Genomic DNA, 17,559 nt, shown 5'->3' on the forward strand with positions numbered 1-17,559 from the left:
TCTCTCTCTCTCTCTAGCACTGTGGCTTTTGGGGTGTTATATGGAATTTCTTCTTTCATCCAACTGAGTTGGCATTGAAAAATATATCTAGTCAGTAAGTTAACGGCATGATTGGACGTCCACTTAACGGATGAATCCAATAGTGTGATATTGAACAGTTCGCGGAGTGATCGATTGAAATTGAAAGATATTGGAGTAAACTGTCGAGTGCATAAAAGTTAATGGAGTGACCAGTATTTCCTATTACAGTTTCTCCAACAGCTTCTCCAAAATTTCTCTAAAATGAGGAAGCAAACGCTAAAATCTCTAAAAAAAGTATGCTCCAACTCCAACTCCAACAGCTTTTTCATTTTGGAGATTTCAGCATTTATTACAACAATAAAATATGTTACATCATTATTAATTATAACAAAAAAATTATATATTTTATTGTAACAATAAAATACTTAATAAAATATTTTATATATGTAAATTTTTCATTGAAGCACATAAAGAATTTAATTTTGAAGAAAGAAGGCTTTACTGCAAATTTGGGGAATGAGTGCTTCTCTTTCTTCTTCATCCCCATTTTGAGGAATTAGATGAGAAAGCTGTTGGACCACAAAACAACTCAATATTCCCTAAAATTGATAAAATCAAGAAAATAGGGAAACTGTTGGAGATGCTCTTATATAAATTAGCAATTTCAGACATGAGTTTTGAACTGTGAGTTTAGGAATCCCTTAATATATATGAGTACTTATCTTCGATTTTTAGGCCAACTTCTACAATATCTCTAAAAACAAAAGCTTTGTTCGTTGTGTCTAGGTTTACTGATCGACAGATAAAGAGGAGATTGAAGGGATCACATCTGAAATTGATTTCAAGAAGTAGAAAATTAATTTCAATATTACTTGAAAGTTTACTTGATTTGGTTTCTCTATGCAATGATAGAAACGAGTTTGAAGCAGAATCTTAATTAGAAGAGGTAGAATTTCTAATGCCCAATGTTTTTCTCTGATATGTTCATGTGATAGATAAGATTACGTACGCATTATATATCGAGTCTCTTATGTATTTGATTGAGAAGAAATTGATGGATTTCATTTTTTACAGAAAAATGAGTCCACAGGAATGACCAAACACTCTTACTTGGAAGCAGTACTGAAGGTTATAAAGGCTGTGAGTACGATTGATGTTGATTTTAGGCCTCATGATACTGATGTTAGAAGTCAGAACTACTGAGAATTTTCCACCTATAAATGATGCATGTACTGGAGGTACCAGTACCAAAAAGATTTTTGTGTGTGACTTCTTTTGAGCATTGATCGTTGGGTGACCACAGAGGCTGCAGTGGAAACTGTAATGTCATGAAAATTAGAGATTGTAGATGAATTGGTATTGATCTTTCTGGGAATTCAATTGTGAGAGAGTGGTACAATCACAATATCCAGAGTTTGTTCCACATAGCTCTTCATTAGTACCTGTAATATGAGCTTTACATATATGGTACATGTGGAAGGACTACATATTTGCCAGCATTCAAATTTGCTACAGAGCAGGGTCTTTATGTAACCCATCATATTGTGTTTTTTTGTTGTAAATGATCTGCATATATTGTTCTTTTTTTGTAGTAAATGATCTGCACAATTCCTAGTTTATGTCTTCTTGAACATAGCTAGTAGTATTACTAGTACTACTGCTCTGTACCCTGAGAACCAAGTGGTCTCCGGTCTGTTAGTTGCGTATATTAAAGGGCCCAACACTGGCTAATTGCATGTCATTGTTTTGATTTTTGATCAGCTTGCATGTTTGGATCAACGCTGCCTAATCTATTATCTTCATTATTGTTTTGAACAACTTGTGGAACGATTTAGAAGAATCCTTACTGCTTCAGAGTTTACTGTTTAAATGTGTCTTGTAAATTGTAATTTGCGGGACTCTTTTTTGCAACCGTTAGTTGATTTTGATTTTTTCTTCTGATCATTAGAGGGCACCGTACTCGTCTTCAAATCTCATATCTGGCCTATTAGTTCAATAATAATGTGTTCGACTAATCACATTCTTCATTAGTTCACTATTAATATAGTGAAGACTGGACCTTACCATTTGCCTTCTTATTGATCTACGGAAGTTCTTGTATGCACCAAGATGCATGTGAACCAACTATCACTGACCAATCACAATCATTTATTTAATTCAGTCAACTACATGACACTAACACCGATGTTAACACTGTTAAAATTAATTAAGGCAAAATAGATTTCAATCAACATGCTAAAAGTATATAAGATAGGGTAAATATTTGTGATTACCTTTTTTTTATGTAAAGATTTTTCACCTGCATCAGTGCAATGCTTGGCTTTTTTTTTTCCCTTTTTTATACACAATTAAGACTTCTTAGTGAGACTTTTTATCCTTCTTCAATTATTCTATTCAAAACGCAATATGAGACGTGTAAAATTTGCTATTACGATTAGTGTGATTATCTATTTACTATTTTTATTGTTGTATTTATCATAAATAATTTATTTTAATTAAAATTAACTAATTATCCCAACGCACAGCGTACCTAAAGAATAACATATCATGTACCCGTACCGTAACGTTCTGCATTCAGGTAGCACTACCTGAACCATCAAGAATCAAGATGCAATAAGAACATTTTGGAGCGATCACCAAATATCAATCTTGTAATGTGTGGCATGTAAGTTCAAACCATCGGTTCGCTTGTATTTTTGATTGTTTTAGCTAGAACATTTTTTAGTGTCATTTTATTTCTTCAGTGAACTTCAAAATAAGTAAGTAAACAAATTATATTTTTAAAGGGAACGAAACAAACTACATGAGTCAAATAAAGTTGAATCAAAATTATCTTTGGATACTATTTCATTTTGTGGGTTTGAGCTAACTCGATTTTATTCTATATATATGTATTAATGAGCTACATTATCAAGATAAAATGTTATATATAATATTAAAACATATGATTTCATTACAGGCAATGCTCGACCTTGTATTTTTCTTCATTTTAGACTCATACATTATTTAAACAATATTTTGGTTATGAGTATCGTTATTTGATAGAATACATGTGATCATGTGAACTGTGACCTAAACGAATATCAAATAGGGATAATTATTTTGCATAGTCCATTTTATACTATCTGACTACATTACGTGAGGAACAAAAGACTTTGAGTCGATCACTCAATATTGCCTATATATTTGGCATGGTAATATAGATTGTATGAAAGAAGTAGTCATGTCTATCATTGTTTAGGTATGAATTAAGACAGTCAATTGTTCCTCTTTTTTTTTCTGTAAAAGCCTAAAACAATACAAACAACATCCAAATCCGATTTTCAAAATTTGGTGACTATAAGCTTTGATCAATGGCCGAGCTTCAACTATTATTATATAGATTTACGACAATTTGACCTTTGACTAATTGACCATATATTTTCCCGTAGTTATCATGCTTATTATGAAAAAATCGGCCTTGTAGATCGTCATTCCCCCAAATAAATGTGGCAATTATTTATTTAAGCTAATTACATACATGGTTTTTAATTTTCCTTAAAACATAATAATTAAATATATATTAGTTAAGCTAATAATTAAATATATATTAGTTTAAGATTTTGATGGATAAATATAATAGTATTGATGTATACGATTGACCAAGTAAATCAAGATCATAAAAAGAACGGCAATGGTTAAAAATAAATTAATATACGACCTTGGAAAAGTTTGACGAGCTAAATATATTGAAATCATTTGAGAACTAGTTTACAATCTCGGCAAATCAATTAGAGTTCGTGGGTATTTTTGTAGAATTTTTTAGATACTCAACCTATTTTTAGTGATTTTTGAAAGTTTCTAAGAAAATATAATATATGTGGCGTGATCTGGGCCGTTAGTTCTCTCTTGCTTTGATCTGGACCATTCAAGATTGAGCATATAGAGGAAACCATGTGACCAAGTACACTGGATCACGCCTGAAGATCCGTCTATCTACAACCCAGATCGTCGACCCGACACGACGATCTTCATCGTCTGGTCGTATCACGGCGGCCATCGGCGCCGTTCACTTCGTTCGCCACCGGCCCCAAGATCTATCTGGTAAGCTTTCTAATCTAGATAAGTCAACTGGCATGTCCTTCCCTTCCTCCACCGGCGCCGTTCGTTCTCTCGTCCTCCACCGGCGCCGCTCGTTCTCTCATCCTCCGCTTCCTCTCCTCTCTCTCTTCACGTCCACCTCGTCGGCATGTCCTTCCCATCCTCCTCCGGCATCTCTCTCCTCCTTCTCCGCCTCCAGCTTCCAAACACTTCCCCGTCTTCGGCCTGCACCTCGAAATCACTCACTCACTCCCCTTCCCTCACCTCTAAGCTCTCAAAAAACCTAGCCTCCCCGAGCTCGCTAGATCTCTCAAAGAGCTGCTTGTCTCCGTCGCCTCAATCGACCGGATTCCACTCTCAGGACAATACAGTAAAATTAAGATACTCTAGGTTTTACTGCATTTTTTTTGTTTTTTTTAGGTAAGTGAGTGGCTCAAGTGCACCATGTGCACTGAATCCGCTCCGATTGATCTATTGGTTTGGATTCAAAGTGAATAACTGTTATATGAGATTTTGATCGTTTTGGGACTATGAAGCGACTGATCATTTTGGGACTTTCAATTCAAAGTTTCAAACCAGTCATTAAGGTAAATGGTAACTGCTCCACTACATTCACTGAATTTAGTAATTTTGAAATACTTTCACATTCCAACTTGACAAATGTAACTTGAATTCTAGTACTATATATAAGATTAAGACCCTTTCAGTGGAGGAAATATATCATACATTCAAGTGATTCAACTCCGCAACCACTTGCACTGATCAGAAACAAATTGACAGAATGGTTTCGGCTTCTTTCTCAGTAGCTTGTATTGTTCTAATGCCTTTTCTACTTCTGATCAGTGCTACTCCCTCCTATGCTTTTACCATAAACAAGGATATTTGCTCCAACACCAAAGTCTTGAGTCGCTCTTTCTGTTCGCAATTTCTGGGTTCTAATCCAGTTGTGATCAAGTCCCCCTTCACAGCCTCGCTGAGGCCACTATAGATGTCGCATCTTCTAGCGCTACAGAAACCAGCCAGCAGATAATCAAGTGGCAAAACCAAACAAACAATCCTGAACTGAAGAATGCAATTAGTCAGTGTCCGACTCCGTACAATGAGGCCATTGCTGATCTCAAGGAAGCCAAAGAGAAGATCACATCTGGTGACTATGTTGCACTACAACGTGCAGCAGTTGATGCTTCCATAAAGTTTCATGCATGTGAAGAGAAATTCGAGGACACACCACCTGATACATCGCCATTGTGTGGTACTAGTAGTGAATTAGCTGCTATCTCCAGCATCCTTATAGCTATTTTTGAGATTCTGGCAAAATTATATGGATAATTTTGCAGTATTTTAGACTGCGAATAATTTATGAAGATACGGGTTTCTTTCCAATCATTTTTTTTTACACTCAACCAAAAGCACTAGAAGTGTCTCAGCCTATTAATAGAAACCAATACTAAAATAGTTAACCAAAACAGATCGAAAAATATAAATCATTGGCAGCATCTACAGCAGCCAAATTTCAACTCAGATACAGGGGCTAACACTGCTCTGCTAGTAAACAGGGCCTTCAGGGAACCAAGTGCAATCTCTTTCCTTGCACTTTGCACTCTCAACTTAATCACTTCCATGAATGATATGCAAACTCAACAGCAAACTCACCACGGATGGCTCCAGGCCCTCCCAGATCATAACAACAACAGGACCAGAAACAATATAATCAACGGTTTGCAGACAAGTCTGCATAGTGCTTCTCAGCAAATGGACGGTCCAGTGTTAAACTTCAAGCCTTTCAAATAGAAACTCTTTTCAAAGTTCAATGCTAGTGAAGACAGATTCCATAATTGATCCATCACTATTAACTAGTACTAATGATTTAACCACTATGTCTAGCATAATTTTAGTTGTAACAGAGATTCTGGTGAAATCATAATCAATATTTTGGTATATTTGGTTATTGTTAGAAGAGGGTTTTACATATGCTTTATGAGGATCTGGGGCTTCATGGCTCTGTCCAATCCTACATATATTCGCATTGAATTAGGTTTAATGCTGTACTGTCATGATCTTAATTCTTAACATAAGCCTTCCTTAAGTTTTACTATGTGAAACCTAATAGGCATATGTCATTACAGTTAGTTTGGATTAAAATAAAATCACAATGAGCATTTTGATGAGTACAAGAGTGCAAGAACTGCACAAAATACAGTAACTTCAGTTAGACCAATGGCATATTAGAGGATGAAAATATCAAATAAACACAATAGCATCAAAATCATAGATAAGAAATGCAGTGCATAATTGAAACACAACACCAATGACTGGGAATGATATCAGCCCATCTATTTCATTATTGCAATTTGCATGAAGCATATCAAACACACTTGAATGAAGTGTACAATGAAAACAAGTACAATTACATTAAGAACAATAGCAGGATAAAAGGCACCTTTGTTCCTCAGATTCAGAGACGAACTGTAGTGGGTTTGTAATCAAACACAATGACTTTCTCCAAATGAGAAAGGAACAAGTTAGCATACTCAACATGGGCAGGATGAGCTATATACTCTGCAACAGCCTCAGTACTCTTAAAGCTGGACTCGAAGATATGAGTGAAACCCTGATGCAGGTTCTCAATGCTCACGTCCTTTCCCCTGATCATAAATCATTCATAAAAATGATATTACATATGCAGAAAACATACGTTGATGCCTGAGACACGCTAATTAACAGAAAGTTGTCTTACTCCTGACAAAACTTCGAGAGTGCATTTAGTTGAGAAACAGTTTTAAGATGCAAGACTTCCTGCCAAGTAAGATAGTCACTCATGTCTAAACTCCCATGAAAAGCTACGGACCTCTATCAGTTTTGAATGATGGACCTTTCAGTTAGAACTACTTGATTAAAATGTTATATGTCAACCTACAATAGCTGGAAATCTGGGTTTATGTAATTCCCACAAAATCATACCAAATATGAAAATAGTGAAACTGGCAGTACCAACAGGAGTCAAACCCAGCATTTGAGTTTCTGGCAAAAACTCAGTTCCCATTTTCAGTACATATTTAGTTATAGGTTGATCCTTCAACCCTTCTAGTAGTTCTTAAATCCCTGTTAAGCATCAAACTTTCAGTGATTTTGTTTTTCTCAGAAAAATAGGGGCTTAATTTTGGCCATTGGTACCAAAAAGTATCGGCTTTTAGGACCCATCAGACTTTAAAAACGAAAGCAAGCCTAGCATTTGATTCATAAATTGGATCAGCAAAACAAGCTAAGCCCAGAAATAATCTTCTGACTCTGATTCACAATAAAGGATTGAACTTCTGAAAATAAATTACAATCTTCATCAACTGAATATCTGAGAACTGAATTTGATATAATCACAAGCGAGATAGTATAGTGGGTACCAGTGGAAGGACTCCATGGGATCAATGAGATTGACGAGGTTGGCATAGTCTTTGATGAGTTGGTCAATCTCAGACTCAGAGACTCCTTCTTTGAACTTGACCAGCAACACATGCTTCACCACTCCCATTGCTTCCTCCATCTCTCTCCACTCTTCCGGGTCTATCTTCCCCTTTTCAGGGTCGATGGCAAACACGTTTTAAAGAAAATGTTTGTTTTTGATTTTTAGATAAGTTTATTATAAGGTGCTTATGCTTCCATGGAATTCAGTCAAATCAGCAACTCATCTAGAAAATAAAATTAAGGTTGTGCTGTTAACACATTTTTTTTTTTTTTACAGGTAAAGCCATACGGCAAATTTATTAATACTCAAGCTAGAATGGCACGGATACATGTTTTTTCTTGCCAAACAATCGGGCAAGTTAAGGACTTGGCATGCTAGCACCACTCATCACATAGATTCCGTTCACTTATTTCGAGCAGCAAAGCAAGAAATACTAGAGAAAAAACAAAAAACAAAACTAGAGTCCACTATGGATCAAAACCATAGTAATTATTCAAGATCAAAAACTATAAAATTATTGTTTCTCTTTACCCTTATCAGAAGGGCTTGGAGACCTGGTGAAGGAGCCAAAGATGTCTTCCACTGAGCTAGTATTGGCCCGAGCTTGTGCCCTAGAGGGTTTCTTGTTCTTCGAACCCAAAGGACGTCCTCGCTTCTTCTTCGGAGCAGCTTTCAAGGTGGCATGCTCTCTAGGGATCAACACATTGCCCCTAGCACCCACTAAATTCAGAGATCTTGCAGTAAAAGTCGATGTAAATTGTGGCATCTTCAGCTTCTTTAAAGATACATCATCAAAGCAAGACTTGAACAATGAGGGCAGTGAAGCTGCAAGTTTAACTGGGGACTTTGTGAGAGCAAAAGGCTGCTGCCTCTTCACGACCATCTTCAAACTCATTGGAGCAAGAGGCAATGCCAAGGTAAGACCTTGTTGCTTGTCAGCTTCACTTGTTGGCACCACCGAATCTGCTTCACCTGTTTGCACCACCGAATCTGCTTCATTTGTTGGCATCACAGATTCAGCTTCTAACTCCACTTCATCCTCACGAATCATATCAAGGCAAAGGGTTTGTGCGGGTCCCGAGCTAGGGCAAGTAGTGCCCTTCTCTACATTGGCATGTTCCAGACTAAGTTCCCCTGCAGATGAGTCCGCTTCTTCTTGAAATAATTTCTTCTTCAGAATAATTGGGCGCCTAGCCTTTGATGGAGTCGCACCCGCACCGAAAGGCAAGTTGGTAGGGTTAGGGAGTCCTCCTTGAAACCGAAAATTTGTTTCCATGAGATTTCCCAGTCCTCCCACAGGTGTAACTTTCAAAGAAGGTGTTTGCAAACCCGGAGCTTTTGGGATTTGTTTTCCCAACGGGCAACGATCCTCAACATGATAAATCAGATTACAACGTTCACAAATTGATGCCATGTTTTCATAGAAAAAGTGAATTTCCTTCTCCACATTGACATCCAATTGCAGCTTCTTTTTCAGAAAGAAAGGTTGTGAAATATCATGAGCAACAAAAACCCTAGCCTTCTTTGTATTACAAAACAATTTATGGTCAGTGTCGATGTACTTACCGGCCATAGGAGCGATGTCTTTGATCATAGGTTTAGTGGAGTACAAAGGAGGGATTTGGAGGATGCGCACCCAAAAGTACAGCAACGTCATCGGGATCTCATCAAATGGTGCAATCCCATCACTCCTGTAAAACAACCGGAGCATAATGAAAATTCCAAGGTCCTCCCCAAATCACTCTGTTCCGATCCTTCTTGAGGTCAAAACTGAGGAGAAAGAGATTCTCTTCACAGGATTGAATGGTGAATTTTCCTTCAAGCACCCAGACATCTCGAAAAAAACTTTTCAGAGCCGAGAGCTTTGTAGGGTTTTTTGCCAAAGGGCGCACCAGCAGGTAGGATTGTGTGGCTCTATGCTTGGCTCCCGAGTGAGAGAGATCAACAGTGTCGTTTCTAGCAAGGGCCAACGAAGGGCTACTTGCCAAACTTCGTCGAGATGTCGATCGAAGACGTTACAAAATCTTTTTTTATTTTTATTAACACACCTCTTGAGAACCAATCATCAATTAAATTCAAGTGGCAAGTTTGTAAATAAAATAAAAATATGTATATAAAAAAATAGATAGGATGTGTTAATAGCAAAAAGGGATGTGTTAATAAAAAAAAGGATGTGTTAATAACATTAGCCTAAAATTAAATTCACTTTAAAATTAGAATAATTATACATTTGTACATCTGTGTTGAGAAAGGACAAATTCCTATGGTGTGAGAGTTCATCATTTTCTTTTATTTAACGATGTAATTTGTTCATTAAGAAAGGGACCTATACTACACGTACAGCTGAGAACGGGAAGCTACTAAATAGGAGGAAATTCTGATGCAATGGCAGCAACTTAAAAACTAAGAGTTGAAAAGAAAAAAAGGGAGTGTCACCGTGTCAGAGTTGATCATGAATGGATGTATATTGACATCTTCTATATATATACCTCATATTGTTATTCACTTTTAGCTTTATTTTTCATTTCTCGCCGTTGCACGTAACCGCTATTTATGAAATTGAGGTTATGTACGATGACAATGTCTTACACAACTTGTTTACATGGATTGAATCTTGCCATATTTAATGTATTTTAGTACTAAATGCATATATTTTATTTTTGAAAAAATGTATATCAAGTGTTATTGTAATTTTCTCCAACATCTTATATTTTGATAGATTACCTTGTATATTTTTAGGTGAGGTGAATAATGAAGATTTTTATGGGTGATCACTATGAGCATATAGGGATGAAAAGCATGTTATATGCATTTATCATTGTACGTATTACCCCAATCTGGATGAGCTAGCAAGTCACTATCTCATTTTGATCTTATGGATGTGTATTCCATGTTACATCCCTAGGCATGATTTATTCATTACTTCATTACCAGTTGGTTCAATCGGCTGATGTACACAAATGATAAAAACAGTTCGCAGAAAATCACACAATAGTAAGTAGTACTACTTCAATTTTATTTGCAAACTCATACGTTCACCATATCTCACGACTTATACAAAAGAGTACAATAGCTAGCCAGTGCAGTTTCCTACACAAACTATATATGTAATTTGTTGTACATATGATCATAAGGGCCTATTGCAGGTCATATATAGTTATATATATATATAGTAACTCTTATATGAGTATATTTATGGCTATAGAGCTCGCAGCCAAAAGGTTACTATATGTATGATGAGCAACAGTAGTTTCAAGCAGCAGACGGTGCACTTCTCTGCTGATCAACACCAGCATCTGCCAATGCAGCAATGAAAGGTCCAAGCTTTACAGTAGGCTCATTCTCAGCCTTCACAATAACATCGTCATTGTAGTTATAATCCAATGAAGGGTCTTCATATATCTCCCACCATTTCTTCACCAGCATCTTTATGTCTTCCCTCTCCATATGCTCTTCCTTGCCAGTGTACCTCCACGGCTTTGAACCCTGTAAATTATATACATGCATGTTAATATATGCCCGAGTATGGCAGATTTGAATGAATTAAGAAGATTAGTGTGATCGCAATGTTTGATATATAGACAATTTTGGTAAAGCAGTAACGTACCGCAGCACAATAATGAACAACCTTCACCCTGTCAAGGTCGACATTTTCAGGGTGGCGCCACAGCATTGCCAAGACAAGGTTGTACACCGGTGGGATAGGCTGGTATATGTCCTTGAAATACATGTTCAAGAAGTCCTGGAACATATCCAAATGAATCATTTTTCAATAAGCTAAATTAGAGTTTATTAAGTTCTAATTTGAAAGTTCTTACTGTATATAAGATAGATCATGAAGTCAAAAACATATATAGTAGAGTTTTTCTGATGAATATATACCTGCTCAGCAAATGAGGAAGGAGGGGTGACTTTGACGGTCTCTAACAGATCATGGTAAGTTTCAAGACCAGGTTCATAGACAAACATGCCGGCGTTGAAGTAACGCGGTGGCGGCGAGCCCATGTCTGCTGGCCACTGCACCTTTTCAGGGCACTGCTGGCAGTATCCAATCTTAAACTGAGGAGAGTGACTCCATGTGTTCTCACAAAAGCAATCCATCACGGCATAAAAGTAGCCGTTGGGCATGTCAAACAGGTGATCAATGTTATCAAACACTTGTATATCTCCATCTAGGTATATCAGCTTCTCATACTCCACAAACTGAAAACAGACAAACCAAATGAGGATATGGCATGCACTAGCGCACAGTTGAAACTGGTTATGATTTTTCACAATGAACCAACACGATACAAAAGTACATATAGATGTGACATGCAAGATAGTTTTGTACCTCCCAAATACGAAGCTTTGAGTAGTTGATGACATAGTAAGCCATGGAAAACTGGGTCTGGCTCTCAGGAGGGTAGACTGGCTCAATCGGGCGCACAATGCATCCCTGAGACTCCAGAATCTGAAGGTGCTCTTCAGGAACATCCGGCAACACAGCCACAATAAGAGGGTAGGCAGATTTGGCCTTCCTGAGTCCCTTGGCCAGACCAACCACACCTTTCACATAGTCACCGTTGCCCGCCAAGAAGGTCACGTATGCCCTCTTTGGTACTCCGTTTGTCAGATCTGTAGGAGACATAGGGGATGCAAGATCTGTAGGAGACATAGTGGATGCAAGAATCCAAAAGGGGTATATGACTATATATGATAGTATAGAGCAAATTTGGGTAGAAGGGGAACAAGCTAGCTTGGAAGTTTGGATTGTTGAAGTTGTTGTATTGAGGAGAAGAGGTGAAGGGTTTATATAGGGGATTGAATGGGGTAGCAAAGTTTTAGACTTTTAGAGTAAGAAGTAAATGGATGAATATTCTGTCTTTCTTTTTAAGCAGCACGTGGCAACACAAATATATGAGAGGTTTCAACTTTTTTCTTGTTTGAGCATTTGTTTAATTACAAAGTTAAATCCCAAATTATCCATAAACTTTCGGTTATATTATCCGAAAATAATATCGTTAGGAGGATATGTTAGTGAGATCACCTTCAATAGCGAAAGAGATAGGAAAGAAATGTGCATGTTATCATCTATCAAGCATTTTAGGATCTTGAGTGCCTAATCTGTTCCAATTTGGACATTCATCATTGATTTCATAATAAGAAAACATTCTTTTTATGGCCTTGATTTTTATTTCTTAATGACTCTTCTATCCATTTATGCCTTAATTTTTGTTTCTTATTGACTCTTCTATCCATTTTAGGCCTTAATTTACAAATTTTCTGAAATGGGGTTGCATCCGTAGATTAAGTAAGAAATTTGCTGTAGTTTTGGAGGCACTCTAGAGAAAAATATCTTTCATCCATGCTTGAATGATTCTAGTTAAAGAATAACTTCACCACTCGTTTTTCCTTGTCAGGGTTCATTCGTAAGACTTGCATAGCTTGTTAATTATGTTTTTTTTTTGCATGACTTGTTATGTTGTCGACAACAATAGCACGATTTATAGGTCTGTGTGTTTAATGTATATATGTATATGTACTTCTGTGCTAAGGATATTCTTATCTATTCGATATATGTTGCAGCTTTTCTTAACAGACATATCTCTCGATCATATTTTCTTATCATATATCCAATATTCAGGTATGTATGACTTGATTATGTCTGTTGAGTTTCAACTAACTTTATGATCGTTAAAACATCTAAAACTGTGATTTACATTCATAAACAAGTCATTATTATGAAATGATTGTTTCCCATTATCATATAGTTCTCTTTTAAGTTCGTTATTTTGGGTAAAGAATCAAGTTTTTCAAGTAGTAGCTAAGCTAGCTAGCGAAAACAGATATGAGTAACAAAAGAATATGCAACCAAAAAGCAACAAATGAATTTGAATATGTAACCATTCAGTATTTAGGAATGTATGACTTGATCATATTAGTGTGAATTTTCAACTAATTTGATAGTCGTTAGGACATTTAACACTGCAATTTACGTTCATAAGTCATTATTATGAAATGATTGTTTCTCATTATGGTAGAATCAAGTTTTTCATGCACACACGAACAACATGTAGCAAAAACAGATACGAGTAGCAAAAGAATATGCAACCAAAAAGCAACAAAAGAATATGTAACCGAAAAAACTCAAAAAAGTAACAAAAGAAGAATCCGATATAGAACATATACAATCTAGAAACCAAATACTAACCAAGAGCTAGAAAGAATACATTTTCTTATGGTTCTTGAAGAACCACACGGTTGAAACACCCTATAGTGGAGATGATGAATGATGAATATGCTGATGAGTTTTGTATTATATGCCCGCCAGAAGAAGCAAAAGACGAAGAACTTTGTGTGTCGTTTACTACAGCTAGCTCGGTATAATATTAGCAGTTATATTCTGGAACAAGTCCTCTTGAACTTGTAATACTCTCTTTAAACTGAAGCACCTTTACATAGCAAATTACACATGCATGGACCGACCAAACTAATTAAACTAGAAAGTGATATATATCGAGCAAATGATCGACACCCAAAGTTAATTAGTTTAGTAACGACTAGGATAATGTACGTTTCAACAGATAACGCAACTTTTACATCATTAACCATTTAACCTAAGACGATAAAGGATAATTATTTTGTATACTAAATTGGTTTGAATCTAGTTATGATTAGTGGAGTTAGATTGTTAGTGATGTGATGATATTCAAAGAAAACGTCACCATTCATTTTATTCTTAGATTCCAACCCATTTTGCGGACAGGGATATACTACTAGTGTACACAAGCCGGCCAGCTACGTTTAAAGAAGAAGCATAACGAATAAGGAGAGAAAAAGCAACGGTAGCTAGCTGTAGGAGTTTAGGTGTTAAGTGATGTCATTATAGATGAAAGCTATCTCATATGTACCTGGAGAATCGTATTGCTTTAAGCATTGGTAGGTATATATACTCATGTATGATGTATGATTGAACGGAGTACGCAACGTTGAGAAGATAATGTATAATAAAAACTAAGTAATCGAGAGACAGAGAAACAAACTATCTACTTCATTCGGGGACCTCAAATAAAAAATAAATAACTAATTTCAGTTTACCCCATCAACTTAGGTCGATTATCATGTTAGTCCTTCTTCTTTCAATTTCATCAAAAACACCCCTCAACTCCCAATTTTCATCAGCCGCGCATGTCCAAACTTCCAATCTTCATCTAATTCCTCTGTCAAGTGATGACTTGATATCAAGAAAAAAGAAAAAAGAAAAATAGACAAATTGCATTCATTCCCACCAAAATCACTAAGGTTAGGGGGTTGTGATGGGAACGAAGATGTGTATCGATATGGGGGAAAAATGGTCTGAAAGGTAACTTTTAGAATTTGACTTTCTTCTTGATATCAAGTCATCACTTGACAGAGGAATTGGATGAAGATTTGAGGTTTAGACATTGGCGGCTGATGAAAATTGGGAGTTGAGGGGTGTTTTTGATGAAATTGAAAGAAGAAGGATTAACATGATGATCGACCTAAAGTTGATGGAGGTAAACTGAAATTAGTCCAAAAATAAACTATCTACTTTTTATCGGTTTCAAAAACTGTTAATTATTTTTGTACAATAAAACTAATGCTAAAGATTAGTTTGAGTGTTCAAGAGTTTAAGAGTTCAAAATTTGGCTTGAATCTTAAAATAAATCGGTGGCGAGTTGGAAACGCTTGACAAATGCATCATACAGTTTGTGGAATGAATTGATTGAATTCAGCAGTAACTCGTAAAACCAACACATCGCGTCTTTGGTGAGAGTTCCTTGGAAGAGATGGCATAACATTGCATTGTCGTGGTACTTGTCGTGAACCACGGATTCAAAGTACTTGAGATGAGTGTATGGGGCTGTGATCCCAGTGTAAGCGTGGATCTTAGGTGACTTAGAGCAAGTCCACCCTAAGCTCCAAAATTAAATGTGACCTAGGCTTTCAGCCACCTCAAAGGAAGACCTAGCAAAAAAACACTAAGTCCACCCATGAAAAAAATGATAACCTAGCTTTTATTGGGTCAATTGGGTTAAGACCTAGGTTAGACCCATGACCCAGACAAAGGAAAATGAAGGCCCGGGCCTTCCCTCTCTAGCTCAGCCCACCTACACGGGTTCGCATGACGTCAGCCATGTTAGAAGACTTGGAGAGATGAAAGAAGACTCGTCTTGATGCTAGGTGAAGAACACAGACCAATTGTTGATGAAAGAGGACGCGTGGGGAACACTTTTTTGTCGCCATGCGGGGTTCCAAACCTTCACACACCCATTTGAAATTTTGAATCTAGCATTCCTTCGATCTTGACCATCTATTGCGATTATTATGTGAATCTGATGGTATATAGTTAACAACCAAATATTTTTATTACATAATAAATAGGTAAAATTAATAAATGGAATAAATAAATAAATATGATATGTCATAGTTTTATTTTTTGGAACTTTAATTTCTTCTACATCCCACAAAAAAGAATTGTGTATTTTAGATCCAATTTTTCATATCCCTAGCATTGCTATTTATTTATAAAATTTTCATAAATTTGTCATATTAAATAATTTCTTGGAATAAATATTCTTAATAAATATTAAACAATCACTGTCACGTAGCGACCCAGAAACTAAAATCATGGGTAGAAACTGCATTCTAAGAGCAATTCCACCCTCTGGCCTTCGTTGGGAAGGCATGGGTCATAGGTGAGACTTAAGTCGCCACGTGGCAGTGATTTTGGGCTGCAGTTTTCACCCATGATTTTTGTTTCTAGATTGCCACATGACAATGACTATTTATTAAATTTTATATTAGGTATTTTGAGTGTGAATAATGATTTTATATGTTAATAAAATTAAGATATTTATTCCATGACATTAATTGACCGAAAATGCCTAAAAAAAGATATATACAACGATTTAAAATCTAAATAAAAACACACTAATACAACGATTAATTTCTTTCCAATTAATACCCAAGCCATTAAATGGTAACAAACTAATATATAACCCTAAAGAAAAAAACTAATATATAACCCTAATATACAAGCCGTGGGCCCCATCATCCTTGCACAAAAAGACAAAAACGTGGTATCACTTTTTCATGGGTGGACGAGGTCCTTCCGTGTCTTACACGCGGCATGCAACGCGTTATCTCTCCCCACTCCGCGTCAGTGCATGTGGCGGGCCACATAGCTCGGGCTGAGTTGGCACGGGAAGGCCCGGCGGGTCTTTAAAAATGGTGACTGGGTCATGGATCTGACCCAGATGAAGACTCAATAAAGGTTGGGTTATCATTTTTTTCATGGGTGGGCTTGAGTTTTTTTTTTCTGGGTCTTCTTTTAAGGTGGCTTAAGGCCTGGGTCTCATTTTTGCTCTAAGGGTGGGCTTGTTCATATCACTGCCATGTGGCGACTCAGGTCTCACCCATGACCCAGACCTTCCCAACGAAGACCTAACGTGTGAACTTGCTCTTAGGTGTTGGTGTGCGGTGTGTCAATCAATTCATTTAATTCCCTCCAATAACTCAACTTAGAAAAAGGTAAACAACACAAACTTTCTACGTATACAATAGCAACTAATTACTTTTTTATATATGCTTGAATAATGAATTGGTAACTGTCATATAGTTCAAACTCATCCATTATACGTTTAAACTTCATCATGTATATATTGTCAATATACCAATAATAATATTTTTCCTCAACACATCATGCAAAAAAACATGTGAATGAATTTTTTCCTCTATACATCATGCAAAACAAACATGTGAGAATAAGCCAAAAAGAAAATGCACCAGCCGGGAATCGAACCCGGGTCTGTACCGTGGCAGGGTACTATTCTACCACTAGACCACTGGTGCCATTTGATGGTTCTGCTCAACCTTAAGCTTATAGAACCGGGTGACGTTTTTACTTCATCCATGAAAGATTGAAAGTAATTCTCTCCTGACTCTCCATAGTCCATATCACACACTGCCTTATCTATGTGAGAGACCAAAAC

General features: G+C 36.6%; 2 protein-coding genes and 1 non-coding gene across 3 annotated transcripts; all 3 read right to left on the reverse strand.

The window, feature by feature from the left end:
- Positions 1 to 6,372: 6,372 nt before the first annotated feature.
- On the reverse strand, positions 6,373 to 7,692 carry LOC101294446 (probable protein Pop3-like). Its single transcript, XM_004294989.1, has 2 exons — positions 7,500 to 7,692; positions 6,373 to 6,746 (listed from the first exon to the last, which is right to left on the reverse strand). The coding sequence occupies exons 1-2, from the start codon at positions 7,637 to 7,639 to the stop codon at positions 6,557 to 6,559; spliced, it is 330 nt and encodes a 109-aa protein (XP_004295037.1). The 5' UTR covers positions 7,640 to 7,692; the 3' UTR covers positions 6,373 to 6,556.
- Positions 7,693 to 10,658: 2,966 nt separating this feature from the next.
- LOC101294740 (galactinol synthase 2-like) lies at positions 10,659 to 12,299 on the reverse strand. The gene is made up of 4 exons (XM_004294990.1): positions 11,895 to 12,299; positions 11,444 to 11,764; positions 11,169 to 11,303; positions 10,659 to 11,047 (listed from the first exon to the last, which is right to left on the reverse strand). Exons 1-4 carry the CDS (start codon positions 12,216 to 12,218, stop codon positions 10,814 to 10,816), a joined length of 1,014 nt encoding a protein of 337 aa, XP_004295038.1. The 5' UTR covers positions 12,219 to 12,299; the 3' UTR covers positions 10,659 to 10,813.
- Positions 12,300 to 17,348: 5,049 nt separating this feature from the next.
- TRNAG-GCC lies at positions 17,349 to 17,419 on the reverse strand. The gene has a single exon. It is a non-coding gene; the product is annotated as a tRNA-Gly (tRNA).
- Positions 17,420 to 17,559: the final 140 nt, after the last annotated feature.

The sequence above is a fragment of the Fragaria vesca genome, linkage group LG3 (assembly GCF_000184155.1).
Source record: "Fragaria vesca subsp. vesca linkage group LG3, FraVesHawaii_1.0, whole genome shotgun sequence".
Classification (NCBI taxonomy): domain Eukaryota; kingdom Viridiplantae; phylum Streptophyta; class Magnoliopsida; order Rosales; family Rosaceae; genus Fragaria; species Fragaria vesca.